The sequence below is a fragment of the Macrotis lagotis genome, chromosome X, assembly GCF_037893015.1.
Source record: "Macrotis lagotis isolate mMagLag1 chromosome X, bilby.v1.9.chrom.fasta, whole genome shotgun sequence".
In the NCBI taxonomy this organism is placed as follows: domain Eukaryota; kingdom Metazoa; phylum Chordata; class Mammalia; order Peramelemorphia; family Peramelidae; genus Macrotis; species Macrotis lagotis.
The window spans coordinates 554,551,501-554,577,345 of record NC_133666.1 but is presented as its reverse complement, the minus strand read 5'-3'; the positions used below and the strand labels follow the sequence as shown (position 1 = coordinate 554,577,345).

Below are 25,845 nucleotides of genomic sequence, written 5' to 3'. Positions count from 1 at the left end.
AGATAGCTGATATGCCTCACTCTTGGTTAAACTTCAGTCTTTCTTCATATAACATGGAATTGAGGCCCTTCTCCATCCTGGTTGTACTTCTCTGGATACTATCTAACTAAACAAGAGCTACTTAAATCGTACACCCAGAATTGAACAAAATATTCCAGATATAGTATGACTAAGGTAAGAATAGAGAATGAGCACTCAAAGGAGATCAAGAATTTATTATTTTGGGGGGTGTCACATCACACTGCTGAGTCAAATCGACATTACAATTCACTATAACCCCCAGAACTTTTTCTAACAAATGTTGTTTAACCATGCTCCCTCACCCTGTACTTGCATTCACCCTGTACTTAATTCAAGTGTAAGACTTTATTATTATGTCTACTGACTTTTATTAGATTCAGCCAAACTCTCTGGCCTATCAAGAGCTTTTTGGATTCTAACTCATCATCTGCTATTGGTCATTTCCAGCTATCCACTGCAGTTTTGAATCATTAGTCAATTTGAAAAGCAGGCTAGGTATGCCATTATCCAAGTCATTGAAAAAATTTTTAGCACAGCACGGTCAAAAAGAGATATCTGGGGTATTCCACTGAAGGTTTTCTTCCTCGTGGACACCCTACTATGATTATTTCTTGGGTTTTGGCCATCCAAACAATGTAGTCTCTTCATCTTTTTTTGGTACCCCACTTTAGCCTTGAAAAATGCTTAAATGTTGCCCATACTAAAAAAAAAATCCTTTTGATCCCAAGCATTCTGGTCCTCTCTTCTTTTACTGTCAAATTTCACTGCTCTCACTTCTTCACCACCCATTTACTCCTTAACCCCTTATAATCTGAGTTACCATACTATGAAAATTTGATAATACAAACTAAGAAGTTCTTAATTATTAACTGTGATGGATTCTTTTCCATCTTCATTTTCTTTGAGCCTTCTGATGGATTAGAAATAGGACCATCCTGTTTTATTGATACAGTCTTCCCCTAGGTTTCTGCGATACTCTACTTTCTAGCTAAATTAGTACATGTTAAATTCCCCCTTTTCATTTTGATTTATCTCATCTTTGTGTCAATGCTCATATATTCTCTCATGCCTGGAATGGATCCTATCTCTGACTTTTAAAGGTGCCACTTGGGAGCTATTCCCCTTCATGAAGGAAAGAATTTATTGAGTTTTACTATGTGCTAAATACTGTGCTAGCTCTGTGGATAAGTGTGTAAGTGTGTGTTTGTGCACTTAAGAAAGTGAGAGAGATGAATACCAAAGTGAGATAGTTCTTACCCTAAAAGAGCTGGTACAAAAAGGGAGACAATACATATGAGGAGTGGTGACTAGGGAAAGGTATTTTGGTCTGGGAAGTAACATGAATGATTGCAACAATCCCTATCTAGTCTCCTCTCTGTGAAAGTGCTCTCTCTTCCTCTTCAAATATCTCACACCTCTTAACCTGGACCTCTTGTTGGCACTTATTTCATTCTTCTTTGTATCATAGTTAACTGCTTACAGGACATGTCTTTAAACTTCATTGGATAATGAGTTATGAAGGCAGAGCCACAGTATCTTGCATATAATAAGCACTTAATTATTTTGTTGAATTGTACTAAAGAATGCCCTTTACCTTGGATACAACTCTCTCAGAGCTGAGTACTCTTCTTTTCAAAGGATCTCTAGAGAGCAGGGAATATTGGGGCAATATAAATACCTCTCAAAAAGGTCTCAGGATTGTTGATCTAGAGCTGGAAAGCACCTCAAAGGCCATTAAGTCTAACTCCTTCAATCTATTTTTAAAAATTAAGTTATATGTATTTTTCTCAATCAGCAAAAAATTGCCTTCTCTCCCTCTCACCCCAGTGCTCCCTTTAACCACCATCCTGATAGAGAGCGAGGGAAAATAAAAGCCCTTGTACAAATATGCATAGTCAAACAAAATAAATTTCTGTATTGAACATATCCAAAGAAATATATTTATCATTCTGAATTTTCCTTCTCTAATTTAAGAAGGTTTTATCATTAGTCTTTTGGCATTATGTTTGGTTATTATATCACTCAGATTTCCTAATTCTCCAAAAATTGTTTGTCTTTACCATATTATTGTTATTATATAATTTGTTCTCCTGGTTCTATTTTCATTTCTTTCAGTTATTCTGACATATTGGCTCTACCTCCAACTCATTCAGTTTATAAATGAGTAAATTAATTTGTCTCAAATTATATCTAATAGTCATAACAGAACCTAAGAACTGCACCAAAAAGCAAAAATAAACAAATAACAATAAAAATGCATATAATCTGAATGCCACAAATGAAAAGATCATTCTCCCCCATAGATCTCACCAAGCTGGACTACATTCAGAGTCTTTCTAGTTCAATTTTTCTGTTGCCAGTGTAGGCCTCAATCGTAAAAAGTAATTACCTTCAATAACTATATGCTTACCAGATTACCAAGCTAAAGGACTACTTTTATAGAAAGTGGGGCATGGATAACCCATAAAAACTGATAAGATGCAGTTTTGTTTCCATAAAACTTGGGAAGAAGAGTACATTGATCAGCTTGGCAAAACTCAAGGAGCTTCAATTATGTTTGGCTTATGGCTGAAGCAAAGCATTTATCAAGGCACAGTCTTTATTGGCAACCATGGCAGATAATAATCTTGGCATGGAGCTCAATCAATCAATCAATCCACAAGCATTTATTGTCTACTATGTGCCTGGCACTGACTAGGTACCAGGGATACAGATGTAAAAAATAAAATGCTTTCTCAATTTTAAAAGGACACAAGATATTGTGGAGAGTTTTGGAGGAGGGCAACCAGAATGGTGTAAGGACTAGAATCTATTTCATATGATGTTCAATTAAGAAACTGGGCACATTTAGCCTGAGGTAGAGGTGGGAATAGTATTTAAAGAGCTGTCATGGGGAAGGGAGGTGATATTTGTTCTATTGGACCCCAGGAGAAACAGGTGAAAGTTGCAAAGCGGAAAATCTGGACTTACTATAAGGAAAACAAATTTCCTAATAATTACTGTTGTGTCAAATTAGAATAGGGAGGCTCCCCTACCTTGCATTCCAAGACCCCCTATCACTTATGTTAGAGATATCTTTGCTGAGGAAATGGCACTAGATGATCTCTGTGATCTCTTTTTAAATTTTTTTAAATTTAAGGCAATGGGGTTAAGTGACTTGCCCAAGGTCACACAGCTAGGCAATTATTATGTGTCTGAGTCTGGATTTGAATTCAGGTCCTCCTGACTCCAGGGCTGGTGCTCTATCTACCTAGCTACCCCCCTCTCTGAGATCTCTTTTCAAACACAATGAGGATGTGAAATGAATAAATTCTAGTAAGAAACTCAGATATTCTCCTTTAAAGTAAGATTAAAAAAACAGTAAAACCTCAATACTTCAGAAGAATCATAATTACCAATAAGTTAAGGAGCAATGAAAAGTTATTACAACATGTTCATCAACAATGAGTATATTGTGAAAAACAGCAAATATGCCTGGAAAATGAGGTGGGCTAATTATGTATCGGGAGTGATTATCAACACGTGAATAACTCACATAGTACAGAGCAAGAGGAAGATCTTTAGGGTAGATCCTTTATGGAAAATTCATTGAAAAACAAAAAAATTAGAATAATATAGGTTGAGAAACATGGAGGGAAAGCAATCTGCGCTAGTGGAGGGCATACCACATCCTCAAAACTAAAGAGTCATAAAAGTATCAATAATGTTAATGGTGTTTCTCCATAAATAAATATCCCCAAAAACATCATTAGAGAAGATAAGTATGCTGACTGATTATTTGGAGAGAAAGAAACATATTAAAGGTTAGAGGGTAATGATGTAGAGATTGTTCAATTTATAGCCAACAGGATCATTCTGTAGATTTTCATTAGCATAACTTAAGAAACCAGTGATTCACTATAGAGTGACATTAATTTAGAAGATGGAACTTAGGGTTAACTCAATAGGTCTAGTAGCCTAAATTTTGTTTGTAAACACAGGATGTATAATGTATATTAAGCAAGTGATTTCCCTATCACACTCTAGTCATGGCACTATTTTTTCACTCAGTCTTTTGGTTGTCTACAGCAAGGAAAGTAGAAATTAAATAGATAAAATAGTAGGTGGAAATGATATTCAACCATTTTTAATTCAGTTTGAAGCCTTGGGTTCAAGTTCTGAGGCTACTACTAATTAGTTTTTGATCCTGATAAAGTCATTTACACTTAACATCACCTTTAAAGTGAGGTCAATAGTTGTACTACTTTTTCCAAAGGCTGGCATCAGGATCTGATGATGATAAAGATAATGTCTGGAAAGTGGTTTGTAATCATAAAAATACAATAAGAATACATCTAAATACCTAATTTATTCTAGCCAGAGTTCTAACAACCTTTAGGAAAAAAACAGAACAAGAAACCAGGCCTCCTGAAATAAAAGCCATGTATTGTATATTTGGAATAACAATACTAACTTGAAACATCTTTTCAAAAAAAACACCCTATATCTATTAACAAAATCAGAATATTGACTTGGGTTTGATCCGAAGTATTTCTTAAATCATAAACATTTTTGTATTAAATTTGTATTTTGTGTAGCTATCAATACTTACTTGCAGAACATCTCCAAGGTCAGCTGTACTAATGTCAGGATCCTCTGTGGTATTAAAAGGAACAGGGGTTATTCGAACAAGAGTAAGCACTCTAGGTTCTGGATATCTCCATAACATCATGCCGGGACTGTCCTCAGTTTCATTGTAAAACACAACTTCATAAACACCAGGCAATTTCAAGGACTCTATCAAAAGAAAGTAAGCTCTAATTAGTTCTATTTTTTTAAAAGGGGTACATGCTGGTTTATTAGATGAAAAACAAATTAGAAGGAAAAAAAGAGCAATTTGATTAGTTTTATATGGTTTCAGCTCAAAATAAGTCAAAAAATTCTTGACTAGCTGAAATTTAATGGTGCTATGCTATTGTTGTACTAAAAATATAGGTAACACCCTTCTAAAATGATGCTTTGTTTATGTGATTAATTTTGCATAAAAATACAACCAACAAGTACCTAGAAATTCCAAAATGATGCTTTGTATAAATAATTGAATTAATTTTGCATAAAAATACAACAAACAACAACCTAGAAATCTCAAAGTGATAGTGTAGTTGCATTTTCTTACCAGCATCTTGTATGTACTGAAATAGGCCTGTTCTTAGGTCATCAGAACTTTGTTCAGTTTTAAAAGTTTGGTTCTTTTCAACAGGACATGGCACTTGTAGCACTTGATCAGGAGTTGGTATCTCTGATTTACTCTCATTATTTAGATATCCATAAAATAGTTCATGTAGAAGAACCAAGCAATTCAAATGTTCTTGACCCCAAAAGACCTTTAAAAGGATAATGACAATGGTTAGAAATTTAAAAAATTTAAGAAAAGTTATATAAAATAACAGGTCAAGAGATTTAAATACTATTCAGTCCTAACAGCCAAGGTATACAGAATTTCTGAGAACTAGGCTACAGAATAGAATGGTTTAAGTTCAAGATATCTATAATAATGGTAATGACAATCATTCCTATTTCCTATGTTAAATGAAACCTTAAAATGTTCAAATCAATGATGAAATATAAAAGTGTAGTGTTATTCTAGAGAGGTAGAATGTTCTGGTGGACTGTATTGAGCTAGAGAGTCAGGAACATCAGACTTAGATTCAACTCTCACCTCAGACATCTATTAGCTGTATAACCTACAAGACATTTAAAAAATAAGGGAGTTGGAATTCGGCTTTAATGTCCCACCAGTTCTTATAATCTTCAGGTGTGAGCTTCACAGGTCAGTGACCTTTATTGTCTTACCTAAACTGTGTTATTTCCCATAGCTCTTACCACAGAGCTTTATAATCTAATAGAAACTAAAGAATTGGTTGCTAAATAAATATACTTGCAGAGATTTTTATTTGAATAAACCAAGAAGTAAAAAAATACCTAATAAAGTAAAAACAAAACAAAATAAAAAAGCTAAGACAATGAAAATACTAAATTCTAAGGTCTCACTAAATACCTTCCTATATTTTAGCCATTTAAAGAAAAATAATATGATTCAAGCAAAGAGGAGGGAAAAATACTACAAATGAATCTAAAGTTAAAAAACAAAGACTTCTCAACTCTAGGTAAGAATGGGTTAGGTATTGGACTTTAAAAATCCCAAGAAAGCTGAAATTAATTCAACAAACCTTTAATGAGCACCTCTTGGTGCTTTGCTAGGGGCTGACATCATGGTACACAGACTACAAGAGGTCTGTGGAGTTTCAAAAAAAAAAAGGGATCTTAGTATTTCCTGTGAAAGAGAAGTTTAACCTATTCCCCTAAAGGAAAAAAGACTATTTTTTCCATATAAAATCAGAATGTTAGAATACAAAAGGACCTTAGAGGAGATTTGGTCAAAATTACCCAGTTTTATATAAGATGAAAGAAGAAATATGACCAATGACAAATGATTTACTTCATGGGATTAGGGATTTCATGATAATAAATCATTTGCAAATGTACTATGAAACATAAATGATACACCAGGGTCAATGCCAAAGGAAAGATCTAAAGACTATACAGAACTGACAAAAGAATATGAAAGTCAATGTACATAGTAGTTCCTGAGCAGGCCTCCAAATAAGGAAGATCTGAGTTCAAGTCCTGGCCCTGATTTCTTCTGATTTTGTGGGTCAGGTTGCCCTAGGTAATCTGAAGAATACAAATTGTAGAGAAAGTGCTGGCCTGCCCCTGGGATAACATAGGGCTGATCCCTATCTCATAGGGGTCTAAACTTCTTGATAAAAGTGGGTGTGACTCTCCAAACACAAGCTGTGGACCTCATTCATTTGGACTGAGCATCGGGAAACATCAAGAAGCAATAAGAAGTAGAGATGAGGCACAAGGGCACTTCTCTTCTCTTCCTTCTAATGCTTATTGTAAGTGAGAAAACAGAGACAGGTGAAGGGTCAAGCTGGGGAAGAGATGATCTAGCCTTCAAAATGCAGACTGCAAATGCCCTTATTAGAGAATTCCCCGCCCCCCTGCCCCTGAAGTTGTTTATAAGAAGAGAACTTCTGCTGTCATGAAATTACTGCTTTTACTTGAAGGAGCAGTGATACAGCGGCAGCTGGATTCTTGGGAAACCAAGAGAACCTGACAGAGATTACAACTGAATGTGAGGGGATTTCTCTCAGTCATTGGCTACTGAAAATCCCCCAAAGCCTCAGGGAGTATTAAAAAGATATTCTATATATACCTTAAAACAGGACTTTGTAGCTTAAAAAACTATGGAATATTTTTGTGGAATAGCTGTGACAATGCACATACACTTAGAGTTTTTGAATCTCTAGCTAAAAATCATTGTTGAGAACAAATTTCACATAGCTTTTAAAATAATCCATTTTTTACACCGAGCATTTCAATTTCTGGGTTTGGTTCATTTTTATATATTCCAAAGAGGTGCCAACACATACATCAAATTTCTTTAATTTTTTTTTTTTTACTGAAGATCAAAGGTCCATATGTTAAAGAGCTGAGTATGACATTATATGTTACGTGTTAATAATCCCTTTCTAAGGGACCCAGATATATTTGATAATGTGAAATAGTCATCACTTTTTAATGGTAACGGTGCTTAGGACAAGTTGACAATCAAGGAATTCTTTAAAATAACTGGAGAGTAATCTGATAATACTTTTTTTTTTGCCATCAAATCAAAGTTTAAAAATTAACACCAGTTTAAAAAACTATCAAAATTAATTAAGAAGTTATTATAATATAAGACCTCTGTACAACTATCACAGACCTGTATTAGCCCTCCTCTTAAATCAAGGAATACTTTTGGAATGGACTGTTCCGGGCCAGGATTACCACTATGTTTACACCATTTAGCTTCCAGATTGGCAGTACCACAGCAGGGCCCTATTAGAACTCGACTTTTTTCTTTGAGACTTGTTTTCACAAGAAAATCATTTATGTTGAGTATTAATGATGATCCAAGAATCACACCTGAAAAATAAGAAAAAGGCATATGCTTGTTTCATTAAGTTTGCCCTTCTTACAAAAATGTGCTTTTTGATAAAGGAATATATTCTTTTTCAGAGGCCTTTAATCCCATTCCTGTCATGACACTGTATTTTTTTCAACTGACCTTCCAACATATCTTGATGGAGTTTATATAGAATCCTAGTTATGAAGCAGATATACATGCACATTATTAACAAAGTTCTATTTGCCAAAACATTATGACCATGTGTGATTATTTTAAGGTTTATGAATAGAGACAAGTTTTTCAAATGACTATATGAAGAATAAAGGTAGTGGCTTCATTAGACAATCATTATTCTGATAGGAAACAGCAATTTTCTGGAATTTCTTTTACTTTAGTCTTAGTTTTTCAGTATACCCCAGTATAGTATATTGCCTTACTAGGGCCCAGAATTCTCCACTGAACATTTATGTTAAAATTCTACCATTAAAACAATCAAAATAACTCAAAATTTGTAACATATGTTTTCTAAAAATTTCAGTTTAATCCAAACTTCACACATCATAACCACTTCAAGTTTACAAAGTTTTAAAAACAGATAGTGGCAGGTTAGATTTATTGGAGAAACAATATGCTGTAGTTCAAAGTAAACATACTTAGAGAAGGAATACACTTAAAAATATAAGCTCTCTTTTGAATTTAAATTTAGGAGTACAGCTCAAAATAATTTCATAAAGCCAATGGTGCTCTTTAAGATATTTAGATGTGAAGTTGAAAGAGAGAGGGTTAGTAGGTTAGTTTTTTCCCCCTCTATGTAGTTCATATTATGAACTGTCATTGTGAATATTGAATTTCACTAGACTGAGTTTGTAATGTCTCTAGCTTATTTTTCTAATGTAATCTGATCCCCACACAAAAGATGAAAGATTAAAAAACACCTAAGGCCTACAATATACAGATGGTTCATGGTACTTACTTGAATTTTCTAACTTGTGGTGGAATTTTATCCTGTATGTGTTGAATATTATTTAATAATGAAAGAAACTGAAGGGAGGATATTAAAAAACAGGTAAGGATGAACAATTTTCTCTTCTGTTAAAATAGTAAAAACCAATAGGAGGAGCAGCAGTATGACATAGAATAAAGAACTTTAGATTGGAGCCTAGAGAGACCCAGGTTCAAATTCTACCTCGGACACTAGTCAGAATTAATTTCTTAGTTCTTGTTCTTTAAAATGGGGATAATAATAATAATACCTATAATATTTACCTCTTAGGGACAGTATAAGAATTAAATGAGATCATATAGATAAAACACTCTAAACCTGAAAACTTTGTGTGGTTTGGGTAATAAATCAATCGTCTTGACTCATCAAATTATATTTATTCATTTTATTTCCATTTTCCTCAAAGTTTTCTTACTTAAAATTATTTAAAAGTTATTATATGTCCTCTCTTTCAGATAGAGAAAAAGAAGAAAATGCAAGTGGAAAAGGAGGAAAATGAGAAAAAGAACAAAGGACAGAAGAATCAGACCTTGATCTAAGAAGCAGATCATAGTTTGAAAATCCTGATAAAATATCTGCAGCAGTTCCCTGATAGACTAAAATTCATTTTTTAAATGTATAATGAAATAGGCTCTAATGAAATTAGAAAAGGGCTTAATGAATTTGTTATCCCCTCCCAGAAGACCTGCATTAATATACTCCCACAAATGTATACCAATAGGTTCCTTGGCTATTTGTACTGTATCACAGCCTTAGTGAGACAGTCACAAACATCATAGTAAAGTGATAAAAGCAATTTTAGCTACTTCTACCTTCTCTTTTAGCTGTCATAGATATCCAACATATCTGTATGATTATATACTGAAAAATGGCATCCAGAGAGAAATAGAATGACAGGTAAATGTTGTGAATCCAAAGTTTTTCTGTAGGAATATTCAAGATTATTATGAACGTTAATGGGAAAAAATGGTTTGATTTATAGAGATTTGCTTTATAGCTGTCAGTTATATTCCATAAGATGAAGTACATACAGGTCAGCACATCTGGCCCATGATCTATGCATGCCTACTTGAATTCTAAAACCACAAAATACACAATCATATCCTAGAGTTAAATGTACAACACTCTTAATTTGCACATGGATTTTAAAAAATTGCTTGGACTAAAAAAAAAAAGATGACTTTTTTTTATCAACTCATCAGAAGTGATCTTGCATATAGTCCTAAATTAGGGGAACTGGGCCTAGAGATCAAAATCAAATATATGTGTGTGTGTGTGTGTGTGTGTGTGTGTGTGTGTGTGTATCCATTAATTGTTCAAGGACTAATCAAGGTAAGTTTGGAGAAGTTCATCTCTGAAGGTTTTCGGTCCCTCCAGTTTTTTCTCTTCAGTCATAGAAACTCCTAAAACATATATAATGGAAATAGAGTCTGTGATCTGCATCACTGGATGAAGGGCACTCATATTGTTAAAACCAAGTATTTAATTAACAGATAATTTCTTGAGTACTACAGTGGCCAAATCTTAATAGATTGTCTATCCCTTTCCATCATGAGTGGCTATTGCAAAACCTTTCTCTCCTGAAATCTCTGTTACCATCTCCCCAATTTCTCACATTGAAGAACTTCATCTCATATTTTAATGAGAAATTAGAGGCCACCCACTGTGAACTTTTTTCCCCTTTCTCTTCATCTCAAATCCCTTTGACATCTCCCTTTTCTCACCCTCTCTTCCAAGATCTGATGAAGAAGTAGATTTTCTTACTGAAATCTTTAGCACTGACTCTTGATCTCATCCATTCCATAATCTCCAGGAGAATTGCCTCAATTTTATCCTCCCTCTCAACCTTCAACCTCTTTTTATCTTCTGGTTCCTCCTCTCTGCCTACAGTTCTGCTTGCATCTCATCCATCTTTACTTATACCCTCATTAAAGCTTACCATCACTCTAGCTCCTGTGCTACATTGCATACACTTTTCCTTTCTTTCTCAGAATTCCTTTAAAAATCTATGTATACTTGGTAGACATTTCATTTCCTTTTCCTTCTCTCTAAACTTTTTGAAATCTGCCTTCTGAACTCATCATTCCATTGAAACTACTCTCTCCAACCTTATCAGTGCTCTCTGAACTAACAAACTAAAAGATCTTTTCTTACTTCTCACCCTCCTTGACTCTCTTCAATAGTTGACATTGTGGCTACTGCTGCCTGCCTACTCTTTTTACTCTGAGTTTTCAGATCTCTTCTCACTTAGTTCTTCTTCATCTTTGTATATTTCTTGGTCTTTTTTTTGATGAATCTTAATCCATATTTTGCCTGTGATTACCCTTCAAGGTTTTCTTCTCTTTTCTCTCACTTGCTGATTTCAATAACTCCTTTAGGTTCAATTAGATCACTATACAGATGATTCTAAGAACTATTTATCCAATCCTAGTCTCTTTAGTTTTAGTTTAATACCACCAACCACACATCACTGACGAGTGAAATGGATGTCCTATAGGCACTTCACACTCAACATGTCCAAAACAGAATTCACTATCTTTTCTCCTAAACTCACTCCTTTTTTAAAACTTCAATATTACTGTCAAGAGCACCATCATTCTTCAGCTCACCCTGCTTCTCAATGCCTCATTCTCACTCATCTCATATTTCCAACCATTTGTTGAAATTTTATTATGGCAATCTTCACATTTCTCATATAATTATACTTTTTTCCCCCTCATTCACAGAGCCATCAGCCTGGTTTAAAAGGTCTTAATTACTTCTCATTTGTACTATTTCAATAGCCTTCTAATTGGACTTCCCACTTCTCTATTCTATTATCCTCAATACAGCTGTCAAAATGATTTTCATAAGGAACCAATCTGATCATGTCATTGCCCTTCCCATATTCAGCCATATTCTCCCATTCAGAAAATTTTGTTGTCTCCCTATTAACTCCAGGACCAAATACAGATTTTTCTGTTTGACATTTAAAGCTCTTTACAGCCTAATCCCAACCTACTTTTCCCTAATGAACATTAACTTCTTGATATATGCTGTGATTCAGACAAACTGGTCTTCTTTTTCCCCCTATATATAGCACTCTATGTCCTCCTTCGTGCCTTTTCATTGGCTGTTCCTCAAAGGCTCAATTCAAGTGCCACCTCAACTGCCAGAGATCCTCCTCAAACCCAATATTATTCGGTATTTATAATTTCTGATATACATGCACAGACTGTCCCTTTGGTTGGGACTATAATCTATTTGTTTTTACTTCTGTCTTTCTACACCCACTGCCTACACAATTCATGGTGGTATTTATATGTAGATGGAGTTGAATAAAACTTTGTTGAATAATCCAACAGATAATAAAACCATTCATAGTTCAAAGCATTATAAATACTTACTGAATTTTTCTGTTAAATCCTTTTGGCATTGATAATTTGAAAAAATAACACTCCTAAAATGAATTATCTCAAAAATATACATAATAATATGGATAGCTTATACATCAATATTGCATTCTGCCAAATAATTAAGACAAGTCTTGTTAGCAAATACGAGAAGAGCCAAGGCACTATAATATGGCAGGTTGAGTTCCTAGATCCAAGAAGCCAAAAATTGGGATACAGTAGTCATTTAATGTTAGGAAAATAGTCAAAAGGTTGGAAGTATACAGAAGTGTATGTTCAAGAAAAGATAATGAAGCCAAATTAGGTAAGTAAGCCTTAGAGAAGATGTACATACAAAATAATGGAAACAAAGATATGCAGAAACTAAGTCCTAGCGTGACTCAAGTAAGAAAACTTATACTTCTAACAAAGCAAGATCCAATGACTGACTTTCTAAAATAGGACCAACTTGAAAGAGAAGTCTAAATTACTACTTGATTGTACTCAAGCAGATCTTGACACATTTAGGTTCTTTGTTTACATTTGTAATGGCTTTTCTATTTCCTTAACCTGTTCTGTTTTTTTTTTTTATTTCTCCTAACTATAGGAAACCCCAAAGATAGCTTTTCAGTCCAAGTTACTATTAAATCAGTTTTTCTATTCTTGTGACCACAACTTTAGTTTCTGGATTAACAATTTCAAAATCTAGATTTTCAGGTATGGCTTTTCATCCAGGCATCAATCCAATCCTGGTGCTTACTGACAAAAGAACTTCTCTGCTGATATAGTTTTTCATTATAACCAAAGAAACATGCCTGAAACTGAATTCATATTCCCACATATGTAGTACTCAAGGTCCTCCATACTCTGGTTCTTACTACCTTTCCTGCCTTATTTCACACTAGTTCCCTTCACAGGTAAGTCAAACTGAACAAATTTCTGGTTCTTGAACATGCCCTCTGATGTTTGGTCTCCATGTCTTTGCTCATGCTGTATTTACCTTCTTTGTCTGCTCATTTTTAAACCTTTAAAACCCAACTAAAATGCTATTTTTCCCTACAGAGTGTTCTTACCCTCATTGTCTATAATAAACTTATCCCTTGGACCTTACATAATATTTTGTTTGGCACTTTTCTAAAGTACTTAACTGTAATAATGCTTATTAAAACTATCTTTGTGTCTTGGGAGGCCAAGACCCTTTGTGCTCAGTCACTATTTTTCATCTCTACAATGGTTATAAACACCAAAGCCATCTTCTGCTTTATACAGAGTAAACACTTAATAAATGGATGTTGAATAAATGAGCTGTAGGGAAAAGCCATTCAATTAAACATCATACTCTGAGGTATTAACAAGAAGAAGCAGTGCCTTGGGGCCCTGGTCCTGCAAATGGTAAAATAAGAATTGAAAGTATGAATTGTGAAGCCTTGGAACTTAGACTGTGAATTGTGAAATCTACATTGAAAGATTTAACTGTACGGATCTTTTATTCTACTAAATGGATGTAAATTGTTGACAACTGGGGTGTGTTACATATACAAAATCATGAATCTGGAGCTGGAAGGGACTCCAAGGTAATGTAGTTCACACCCTGCAATTTACAACAAAGTATTCAGAGATTCAGGTCAGGGGTGGAGGTGGTGGTTAGTGGTAGTGGTGATAATGATGGTGATGATGGTGGTGGTGATTAGTGGTAGTCATGGCAGTGGTAGTGGTTAGTGGTAGTGGTGGTGATGATTAGAGGTGGTAGTTAATGGTGGCGGTGATTTGTGGTGGTGTGGTGGTAGTGGTGGTAGTGGTGGTGGTGGTGGTAGTGGTGGTAGTGGTAGTAAAGAGATTGTCAGTGGATTTCAGGAATCTCTGGGCACAAACAAGTATTTAATAAATAGTGGTTTGAACTGAACTGAATCCATGTTAAACTCATGCAGTTCAAGATTTCTGGTATATGAATCTTTTTCTCTCTTTACTTTTTCCTTTTGCTTTTTTTCCCTCTGGCTATTTTTTCTTATTAGTTTTCTTTCTCTCATATTGTATCCCCCCAGTGGGATAATTGGAAAGCTGACCTCTTTAATATATTGTTGGCCTTGGGAATGGACAGGAAAAAAATACCTTAAAAAACAAACCAAGAAGCTATGGACAAATTCTAATTGTAAGATTTTCAATTACTTTGTGGAATCATAATAAAAATACATACTAAGAAGTTGTTTTTCTGATCACCTTATGGGTTATCTTAACTGTCCAAACAACTCATTCTCCTTCACTTCTTCTTCCCCACATATGCTTTTTTTCATTAACTTTCTTAAGGCTCTGTAATAAAATTTGGGATCCAGGTTTCTCAAATTAATGATTAAATTATACCTGTTGTAGCAACATATGTAATTTATTTTCTAAATCAATGGTGTGATAAACAGAAATAGTCTTGCTCTTTTTGGATTATTTCTGCATATTGACATGCTTTTCATTGAGTGCAACAATTTAGTTTGAGAACAAATAGTTTCATGACTTTTAAAATACTCCTTCAGGAGACTAATAAATGTGAACCACTTGTTTTGGACAATGTTTACAAAATGGTGCCAGCCCCTATATTGTCAGGCTCCACTTAGAACTTTAGTAACGCTCCTATTCTCTGCATGCTGACTGAGCAAAATGCAATTTTGATCAAGCTTCTGTATATCATTAGAGAGATTATACAATGATGACATGTGCTAGCAAGGCATATCCAGGTACTTTTTTTTGCAGCTGGAAGTAATCTAAGATTACTAGAAAATCTTCAAGCATGTGTTAGATCCTATCCAGAAGTTAATTTGCATAAGAGTTAAATATCAGAATGCCTCAAAAAGTAAAGCTATGTGTTCCATAAAGAAATAGCATACTAAAAAAAAATTCCATAAGTTCAAGTGTGTTCAACTAAAGCATGCAAGAATGAAATTTTAATACCCTAACTTGAACCAGAGAGAATTTATTGTTTTCAGGATCAGAATTGGTGAGGTTGTACAAGGGCCAGGCAATGGAAAACTCCTCTCCTTCTTGTTCATTATAATAAGAGACACTCACTAGATAGAATTGATTCTAATATTTGCAATAACAACCAAAAAAGGTGGGGGCTTCTAAAATGGAAAGTCTATCAGATTTTTATCACATGGAAATGCCTTCAGAAATCTTAGAACCCTTTTAACACTTTGATATTGTTGAGTGGTGCCTGATTGTGGCCCAGTTTTTCTTGGGTTTTCTTGGAAAACAGACTGGAGTGGTTTACCATTTCCTTCTCCAGCTCATTTAATAGATTAATTCCTAATAGATAAGGAAACTGAGGCAAACAGGTCACAGTTACTAAGTGTCTGAGGCCACATTGGAACTCAGGAAGTTTAGTCTTCCTGACTCCAAGCCTGGCTTTCTAAGCACTGTGCAAACCTAGTTGCCCCAAACTTTGATTATGTCTATTTAAAAAATATATCAGATTCTATATGCTCTTAAGAGTCCTTTATATACATGCCTTATGAAACCAAGACCATTGTTTCAGAGACTTGGTGGACATAGAGCTAAATTTTAGATAAATGGTTAAACAAGATTTCACATGCTAATTCTTACAGAAATTTGAACCAAACCAATAATTCTCAAACTTTTTAGTCTCAAGACCACACTACACTGTTAAAAATTATTGAGGATCCCAAAGAGCTTTGCTTATGTGAGCTGTATCTATTGATATTTTCTATCTAAAAATTAACATGGAGAAATATTTTCAATACTTATTCATTTGAAATAATAATAGGATCATTAAAACTTAACATTTTAAAAAAATAAATGTCTTCTAAAACAACAAAATTAGAAAGAATAGGAACATTATTTCATATATTTGAAAATCTCTTTAATATCTAACTTAATAGAAAACAGCTGGATTCTGATATCTGCTTCTTCATTTAATTTGTTTTGATATGTTGTTTTGATTGAAGCATATGAAGAAAATCTGGCCTCAAAACAGATATGTAGTTGAAAAAGGGAATATTTTAATAGCCTTCCTTAGATAATTGTGGATATTCTTCTTTGATATTACATCAAAAATTAACAAGTGGTTTTTTTAAAGGTTAATTACAAATTGGAATCTGAAACCATAACAATGAATTTTCATACCCTAGTACATTAAAATCCACTGTTCTATCTTAAATTATAAGTGAATATTTTATCCATGGATAATTTTGTGACATCATGAATTGGTCATTTGGAAAATAATGGTTCACTAAGTTCTGTAGATGTTCCAAATGTTGACACATTTCATTATATAATATAAAAAAATACACCTGTTAATATCACCACTGATCTCATAAAAGAGTCTTTAAACTTGGGGAGCTGTCAAGCTTATTATGATAGATACAAATTTCCCAAAATTACAATTTTTGTTGTGAAAATTTGAATATCATAACTGGCAATAAATACTCAGTTGTTTTCCTTGAAGTGGCAGGCTTATTTCATTCATTTTCAACAAAATATCTACCAAATATGCAAGGCTTAATTAATAGCCATAATTTGTCTGGTCATACTTTGAAGTAAAAATGATGTTCCATGAAAAAAGCAAAAAATTAAACTTGTCACTCACTTGCTCACACTAAAGCTTCTTCTAGAGATAACTGTTGGATGTGGTGGGCAGTACAAGTGCTTTATATGTACTTTCCATATTGTTCCATGAAATATTAAAAATATGTTTACCAGAGGGTGAAGATTTAATGAATATTGCTTCATCAGGGATATTCTTAACTGGAACTGTTTTTTTTTTTTAAAGAAACACTTTTTAAAAATATTGCAAGTGTGTGGCAGTGAAGATAAGAATGACTGCTAAGACAGTTTGGTGCCACTGCCCTGATTCATGCTGTGGTTCTCTTTGCCTTTACTTTTGTCCCATCAGTGCTAAATGTCATCCAATTATTCCAGTAAAAACTATAATATTCACAAAAAATATTCAATGCTGAAAATTTTGTTACTTCCTGTGTTTGTTACCAAACTATCACCTAATACAAGCTCATCCTCAGTGATTAGTTAGTACCAGACATACTGAAGCAAAATAGGAAATCCATCCACATTTGTAGAACTGTAGATAAAAATATAACTCTGCAAATGAAGTATTAACTGCATCTTCATTTTTGTAGCTTAATCTTTAATTCACAGGTCATAGAATCTCTGGAATATTTCAATGTTGTCTCATGAAAGAACAAGAGCAAAAGAGGCAAATGTCATCACAGTATTTTATGAAAATAGTTTTGACCATGTGGACCCCCTGAAAAAGTATTGGCAGCTTCAAAACACACTTTGAGAACTCATGCATCAAATAGTGTACGTAAGATAGATTTGAGTCTAAGCTGAAGGGTCATACTCAAAGAGAAGTCATAAATAGCTCTGGCTCATTGTTACCTTGGAAAGAGGTCCCTTTGGGACTGCAACATGGCTCTGTGATTAACATTTTAATCAGTGACTTGAAAGAAATAATAGCATATTTATCAGATTTACACAGGACACAAAATTCAGAGGTACATATTAGCATAATGGATGACAGTTTCAGGAGCCAAAAAAGTTGAAAGGATAGAACACTATGTGAATTTAGGGAATTAACAGTCCTATTACTTTGTCTCCTAAATCTGGATTAACATTTGTACTGAAATCATGCTGAAATCCTTCTCTTCGTGGACCACCTCAGAAACAACTTTCTCTGTGATCCCCTTACTGTCAACTCTGCCCAGTCAGAACAAATCTAGAATATTAAGTTCAATTTGGGATGCCAAATTTGAGGAAAGACATTGATAAGTTTCTAGGGATGAAGGGAATTCAGCTAATGATGTAATAGGATAGGTTGAAGGAAACAGATTCAAATGCCCTAGAGAAGAAGACACCTAGAGAGGACATTAGCAGTCCTCCAATATATGAAAGGATGTTATGTGGAAGACATTAGACTTGTTCTGTCTCATATTAGTGTAGAGAACTAGGAAGTGTGTGGAAGTTGCAGAGGAGCAGCTTTTGGTTGGATGTACAGGATTCTCCCTCACTTCAAGTCTTCAAGCAAAGGCTGGATGACTGTTATCCATGGGATTTTTGTTCTGCTCTGGGTTGGACATGACTTTGAAGATGACTTCCAATTTTGTGATTCCACAGTTGTAGAATAAATGTTTTGAATGAACAAATGAACAACATAGTGCAAGGTTCACAACTAGTCATCATGCTCGCCTCATTTACCAGGAATTCAAGGACCTTCTCCAAATATCTTTACTTCCTCCAATCTTTTTCAGACATATTGCATGCTACTGCCTTCCATGCTTTCTCTAGTTCAATATTAGGACTCCTGGCTGTTCCCTAATTTGATCTTATCCTTTTCTTTGTTCATGTCTGGAATAACAAACTGCCATTTCTGCCTGCTGAAATCCTTTTCTTCCTTTAGTCCCATGTTAGAGGTTATCTAATCTATGACCCTTTCCCTTGGATTTCTCACTTTCAGACGTTACTGTGCCCTTACTATGCAACTGGTATTGTAATTGTCTGCATATCTCACCCCCACCCATAAGATTCTTGAAGCTGGGACCATTCATTGTCTCAAGTTTGTATTCACAAAGGCTATTACAGTGCATCTAATGTTCACTGTGCCACACATAGGACAGATGTAGCAGATATTTAATAAATGTTGTTTTGTACATTCCTTTTTTGGGGGGGGGGTTGCAAGGCAGTGGGGGTTAAGTGACTTGTCCAAGGTCACACAGTTACATAATTATGAAGTGGCTGAGGCCAGATTTGAACTCAGGTCCTCCTGAATCCAGGGCCTGTGCTCTATCCACTGAACCACCTAGCTGCCCCAATAAATATTGATTTGAATGAATTTTGAAAACACACTTGAAAATAGGGTTTAGCAGTTGCTCTCACATTCCTTACCTTGAGGCTTATGGACATTTGAAACAGAGAAAAGTGTCTTAATCTGAAACTATCACAGTGGCTCCTTACCCATAATTGCTACCTCTAATTAGCACCCTTTATTGACTTATAAGCACTAACTCCAATGCTATTTCTGCTATTTCTGCACCTTGGTCATAAGACTCTTTCCAGATATTCTTCTGGAAAGAAATGAATACCCCTTCATTTTACAGATAAGGATACTCAGGCATAAAAAAAGAAGCTTCCCCTCCTAGCCCCCACTCCCCCAGTTCTCCATGGTACACTAATTATGAAACACGAAATGTCCACTGAATTAGTTATTGATGCTTAATCCTTATTAGGCATTTTTTTGTGATTGCTCTTAGAACTGTAGTACATTGGAAAAAGTGAAAATAAAAATACCAAAGGGTGATGGTGGTTGGTTGTTTTTTTAGTCTGTCACCATACTCACTGTTTTTACAGTTGTGTCAGTTTATTAGAAAAATAAAACTTGATTGGCTCATGTTCCTAGGTAGAAAAATAATTTTGACTGGCAGTTCTGAGAGTGTTCATTGAAAAGTGCATGACAACTACTTGCAGGAACAAAGGGAAAAAAACTATAAACATACACTTGGTAAATCCTATTTTTTTAACCTTTTCTTCCTTGGTTAATGGAATCATAAGAGGAAACTGCAACTTGATTAGTTATGTTTTTAACTGCAATTAACATGGAAGGAAGAATTAATATATAAGTACTTAAACAATGTTGAAAATAAGATGATCAGCCAAGTTATTTCAGAATTTTCTTGAAAACTGATATTGGTTCACTTATTGTTCTAAAAGTCAGTATAGCTGAAGGAGCACAGCATCAGTGACCATTAGGACAAGCCTGAGGAGACCTTTATTCCATTCTCTGTACTGTCACTGACTGTCCTAGGGCAAGTTGCTTTCCTTTAGAAGATCACAGAACTCTCATCTCTAAAAGAGTGGTATGACTAGATGATCTCTAAGGCCCCTTTTACACTATATTATTCTATAATCTAAGACTTCAGTACCTATGGGTAAGGTTTAAAAAATAAAGTAAATTGTTTGATCTCAGCAGTTTCATTTTTTGGCCTGGCAATGGGGCCATGGAGGGGAAGGCTTATTTCCACAGCCTTTGGCTCCTTTCCATGGTCTCATAAGTGTATACACCACCAACATAACTAAAGGTCACCTAACTTTAATTCTAAGAAACTGATGAAGTTATTCTGCTACCCAAAAATTCTGGGTATGGGAGCATGCCTGTATGTGGCTCTATAGATAGGCAGTAGATCACACCTAGAGCTTGGGTGGGTGGCAGGCTATATACTAAGTAGCCTACTCCATCCCATATCAACTCCTTGGAACTGTAGCTAAAGAACAGGGAGAAAATGAATCAACTCAAGCCAACAAACATTGAAGTATTTATGATGTACCAGGTAGGGTCTGAGCTAAGTGCTCTGACCAAAAAAAGCCCCCCTGTCTTCAAAGAGCTTATCTTCTAATGGAGATATAAGATTACATACACACATATACACACTGATATGCACATATATGTTCAAAGACATAGATATATGTTGGATATCTTTATATATAAATATATATTACTATGAAAGATAGTACTAAGAAAGGAGATATAAAGTGACAGTCAAGACATAAGGTTAAAAATATGTTATTGTGGTGTTTCTAATCAATGGAATTTTTTATATTTTTTTTTCCTGAAATTCATTCGTGTTGATAGATTATTCTTGTCACAATGTTCTATTTTCTTACAAAAATTGAAATTTTGTACAGTATAGAAATTTTCAAAAGTCACTATTATACTCTTTAGACCTACTGAAATCTCAAAAAAATAATTCTCTTTATTTGTCTTTTGGGTAAACTAGAGGAAGAACTTCAAAGCACCGATTTCTCTATGAATATGGAGGACTGAGTACTATGCACCATAGTTTTCAAACTTCTAGCATGAGGTCCAGGTTCTTCCAATAAGCAGTGTGGCTTTGAGAGCTGAAGCTGGTGACTCATGGAAGTAACAAATTGACTAGATTAGTCAAGACAAGATTCTAAGGCCAATTTAGTTACAAGAACATAATGACTGCACTGTCTTTCTCATTAGGAAGGAACAGAATTTTAAGAAGCTTCATACTCCCCTAGAGAACCATATTTACACAATTAACAATTCTTTTGCTGAAAAGCTTTTCATTATTGCATGTAGACACATGTGGGCAGTGTAAAAATACAAGAGATGTGTAACACACGGTAAACAGAAAGTAATGATCTTAAACAGGCCAAATCCTTGAACTCGTCATTAATAAATGTCCCTCCTGCATTCAGCTACCCGGGCTGCTGGGAGCCTGTTTTCTTCAAGTACTTCAAACACTGAAATCCAGGAACATTTATTATTTTAATCCATTACAGGCAGTGCTTGATTTAACTTTATTGGTTGTGGTGGTGGTAGTGGTTAGAGTGGGGGTAGAGCAATGTTCTTTTACACATCATTTCAAAAGGGCTTAATTATATTTTATAGCTTGGGCCAGGAATCCTGCTTGTTTTGTGTCTAACAAGGTTCAAATGAAGTTCAGGTCAGTGATGAATCAGAAGAAAAGTCAGAGATGGTTATCTATCTGAAATGAGCTCATCTCCCTCAACGAAAGGCTGGGCAGGTACATTATGTTCAAGGCACTACAACCACTAGATTGTCTTGATAATCATATTTGTTTTATTTTTTCCACGCATTTTAGAAATGAATATATCAGCAATTTTAGTAAACAAGTATCTTCTCTATTTTTGAATAGCTACTGTTCTATGAATCTGGGGACCTTTCATTTAAATAAAAATAAGTTTAGCATATTGCCCTAAATATGTGTATTTGTATATTTGGGAACTAATGATCATACAATGGGGGGAAATTTAATAAAATTATGTATGTGCTTTTAGAAACACCACCAAAAAAATGGGACATTTTAAGATCTACACTTATGCCGTTATTTTACATTATTAAAGTAGAAAGCTATGAATATCATTCACAAAAGGTGCAAAAAAGAAGAGAACAATGGCTCACCTTCAAAGTTTGCAAAGCAAATCAGAATTAAAACAAACATTCAGCTACAGCACACTTCTCTAATATAGACATCCAAGGGGCAGTATCATTAATAATGATACTTATTATCCATGATTATTTAAAACTAATCCTGACTTCATATAATAGTAGCATTTAAACCAAAGACTATAAAAATAATGTCAATATTTTAAAAAATGTTAGTTTGTATATATGTATGGTTCTTGCAATCATGAGACTATTACTGCAACATATTTCTCTATCAAATATACATGTATATAATGGAAGGTAATGTCTAAACATTAAAAAAGTGATGGTGGACAATTTACTCTGAACAAATTTTAGGATCATTTCTCTCCAATCCAATGGGTTTTTTTTGTTTTGGTTTTTAGGTTTTTGCAAGGCAAATGGGGTTAAGTGACTTGCCCACGACCACACAGCTAAGTGATTATTCATTGCCTGAGGCTGGATTTGAACTCAGGTACTCCTGACTCCAGGGTTGGTGCTCTATCCACTGCACCACCTAGCCACCCCCAATCCAATGGGTTTTCAGGAAATTTTTAGAAGTTCTTGGAAAAACTTTTGGAAGCCACATAAATAGCCCCGGAGTCTGAACATGTTTTCTTTTTTCAATCAGCAGAGCATAGGTAACATGTAATTTAAGGGGGAAAAATAGACATGCCAGTTCATCAGTAGCAACTCTGAACCTTGTTATAAAGTAACAGTAGGGAATCTGACCAGGATTAATAGTGGTACTCAGTCCTGGGATTAGGTGGTGTCTTGTTTCATGGACTCTAGGCCATCTGTTCTTCCCTCCTACATTTTACTTCTGCAAAACTATAAACGCACCTCCACCTCAGGGACTATAGAAAGGCATTAGAATTCTTCTGCTTTTCATTATCACAAGATTCAGTAACTCATTTCATTGTCAAGATAATCCCCTTTTACTCTTTCTTTTGCGCTTGCAGGGTATGCCAAAATGACAAATAAAATCCCAGATGTTACAGACCTGATGAGGTCTCCACCTTTTCTTGAGTGTTGGGTTTAAGCTACTTGGGACATAGCGTCAAAACTGACAGGACCCTGATGCCCACACCCAATATTCATTAAGGTTTGTTAGTGATTTGTATAGCTGTCTACAAGCTCTACTTCCACCTCAATCCTCAGTGGCCATTTAAATGTGAAGTTTGTCCTCTGGCTTTTACTGACAAAGAATTCATTTCCTATTGTTCAAGTGTTGGAAAGAGTTGATATTTCTTTCTAAAAGTAACAGAGGTCTTCTGGGTGCAGTAAATGGCTTGTTACTGCTACATATTATTTTAGGTAGTCATATCTAATTTAATGTTTTATTTCCCTTCAGGCTAACTCGCATCTCTGCAACATCCAAAGGCTATGACAACGCCTTAGCAGAGTTTTCTCAAGAGGTCCAGTTAACTCTGGAATGAAATGTTTGGTCTCTATCATGTACCAATTAATAGCCAGATTTTATTTTTCAATGTAGAAAAGGAATTTTAAGTCCTTTACATTTTATTGGTCCTGCATTCAGTTATCATGATAAGGGATATTTTTCTTCAATAGAGAAATGATGTGGTTAAACTTTTCCTTTTTTTTTTTGTTTGTTTACATGCAACAATAAGTACATCTGGGCAACAGGATGGAGAAGTGAAAGTTATTTAAACCACAACTCTGACTATGAAGAACTCAACTTACTACTTTGTGTTTGGATGAAAGGCCTCTTCTGCTCAAGCACTCAGTGAACTTTCCAACTTTTCTCTAGTCTGATTTGAATTCAATCTCAGATGGACATACTCAGGCTTTCCCCCAAACCTTTCATGCCAAATGACTTACTCATCTTTCTTTTCTTTATTCTTATCTATTAGCAATATCACCAGCCTCAAAGATGCATCTGAAACAGCAAATAGCCTTGGTCTGAGTCTTACACCTATTTCTATAAATCTAAGGATTACAACCTATCAAAATAATTTTCTAGGACAAGGATAACTAAGCCTTAGGTTTGCTCCCTTCTCCAGCAGCAGAATGTGCCACTCACTGTGTCACATCACAATTTATAGTGAGGGTTTATGGTGATTCTTTAAACAGGATTTTCTTGAAATAAACTCAGAATGAAAAGATTTTTTTCTTTGATCTTCAAAATTATCATCTGATAAACCAGCTTATATTCAAATGGCAGTGAGTGAAATGTTAACTTCTCTGCTAGCATAGTTTAAAAATGATGGTAATGTTTTCTAAAAACTAGATTCAAAAGTTTTATTATTGATAATATGATCACAGGCATTTCTGCAGAACTGTAAGTCAACTTTTAAAATATGATCATTACATCAAGTAAAACCAGACCACTAGGGCCACTACACCAAAGGCACAGAAAAGAATATAAGTATTCTAGCAGAAATAAGATTCAGGTTATTAGAAGTCATTGCTGTACTACAACCTGGAAAGTTAACAGCAATAACAACAAAAAATCATGTGCTTTGAAATTCTCATATTTGGGGTTGCAAAACAGCCTTGTATGTAGGCTAAGAATGGTGGAACTGATTTTTTTTTAAAGCAGAAAATATTTAGCCGTAGAATCAATTATTCCATTTCATTTTGCTTAAAAGGGTAAAACTAATTCCAGTGAACACTGAAGTACATTATTTTTTAAGTTTCAGTTAAAAAGGAGGATAAGTCAAAATAGAAGACTTTAAGATCATGCTTATAGAAAATGACTTGTGGGGAAAAAAACGGCTCATTTTTCTCTTTTATTCCTCCCCCTCCCCTTCCTCCACAAAGCTGATGTTAATTTAAAAGATGAAAAATATAGTCTTAGGTAAGGTCAGAAGATTGTGTTGTACCTCTCACAAGTGAGGAAACATGCTTACAACACGTTCTCAATTGTGTTTTTCTAAATAATACTTAGCACACAAGATTCCTCTTGCATTACAAATCCATTTCAGCTTCTAAATTAAAACTCATCTGGAAAAGGGCCGTTTACACTGTTTATATAACATTGTCACATAAAATGTGTAAAAAAACATATTTCTCTAAAAATAGCTTGCGTAAGTAAGGGATTAGAGTAGTTTCTGCTGCTATAATTGTTCCTTTGTAGTTTTTTCCATGATGTTTTTGCAGTGTTTTTGACTGTGTTTATTAAAGTCAGCACATCAAAAAGGATCAAAGAGAAAGCGAGTGAGAACCAAAGAAACCCGAAATGTGTTGTCTCATTGGGGAGTTATGCAGATTCACATAAACAAGTGCAAATTGTTGAGGTTTTAATGAAAATTTTCTACAATTATTTTATCTTAAGTCATTCTATACAATAACATCTGTACAACAGATGGCCATACTGTACACCAAAGCTATACTTCTTTTTCTTTTTCTGCTTTAACAGTACATCTGAGATGACTACTTTTGTCACTGTGCTCAATTTGGTTCAGCAAATAATTCGGAAAGCACAGCTGCTGCAGATGGTCACAACAGTTATATGACTGTAAAA

General features: G+C 34.6%; 1 protein-coding gene across 10 annotated transcripts in view; it reads right to left on the bottom strand.

Annotated features, from left to right (window-relative positions):
- VPS13B (vacuolar protein sorting 13 homolog B) overlaps positions 1-25,845 on the bottom strand; it is a 1,326,809-nt gene that overhangs the window by 191,858 nt on the left and 1,109,106 nt on the right. For all 10 annotated transcript variants that reach the window (XM_074200569.1, XM_074200570.1, XM_074200573.1 and 7 more), the window contains 3 exons: positions 7,832-8,034; positions 5,177-5,384; positions 4,613-4,797 (listed from right to left, as the gene is read on the bottom strand). In XM_074200569.1, coding sequence (XP_074056670.1) covers positions 4,613-4,797; positions 5,177-5,384; positions 7,832-8,034 — 596 coding nt within the window. The remainder of the gene's footprint in view (positions 1-4,612; positions 4,798-5,176; positions 5,385-7,831; positions 8,035-25,845) is intronic.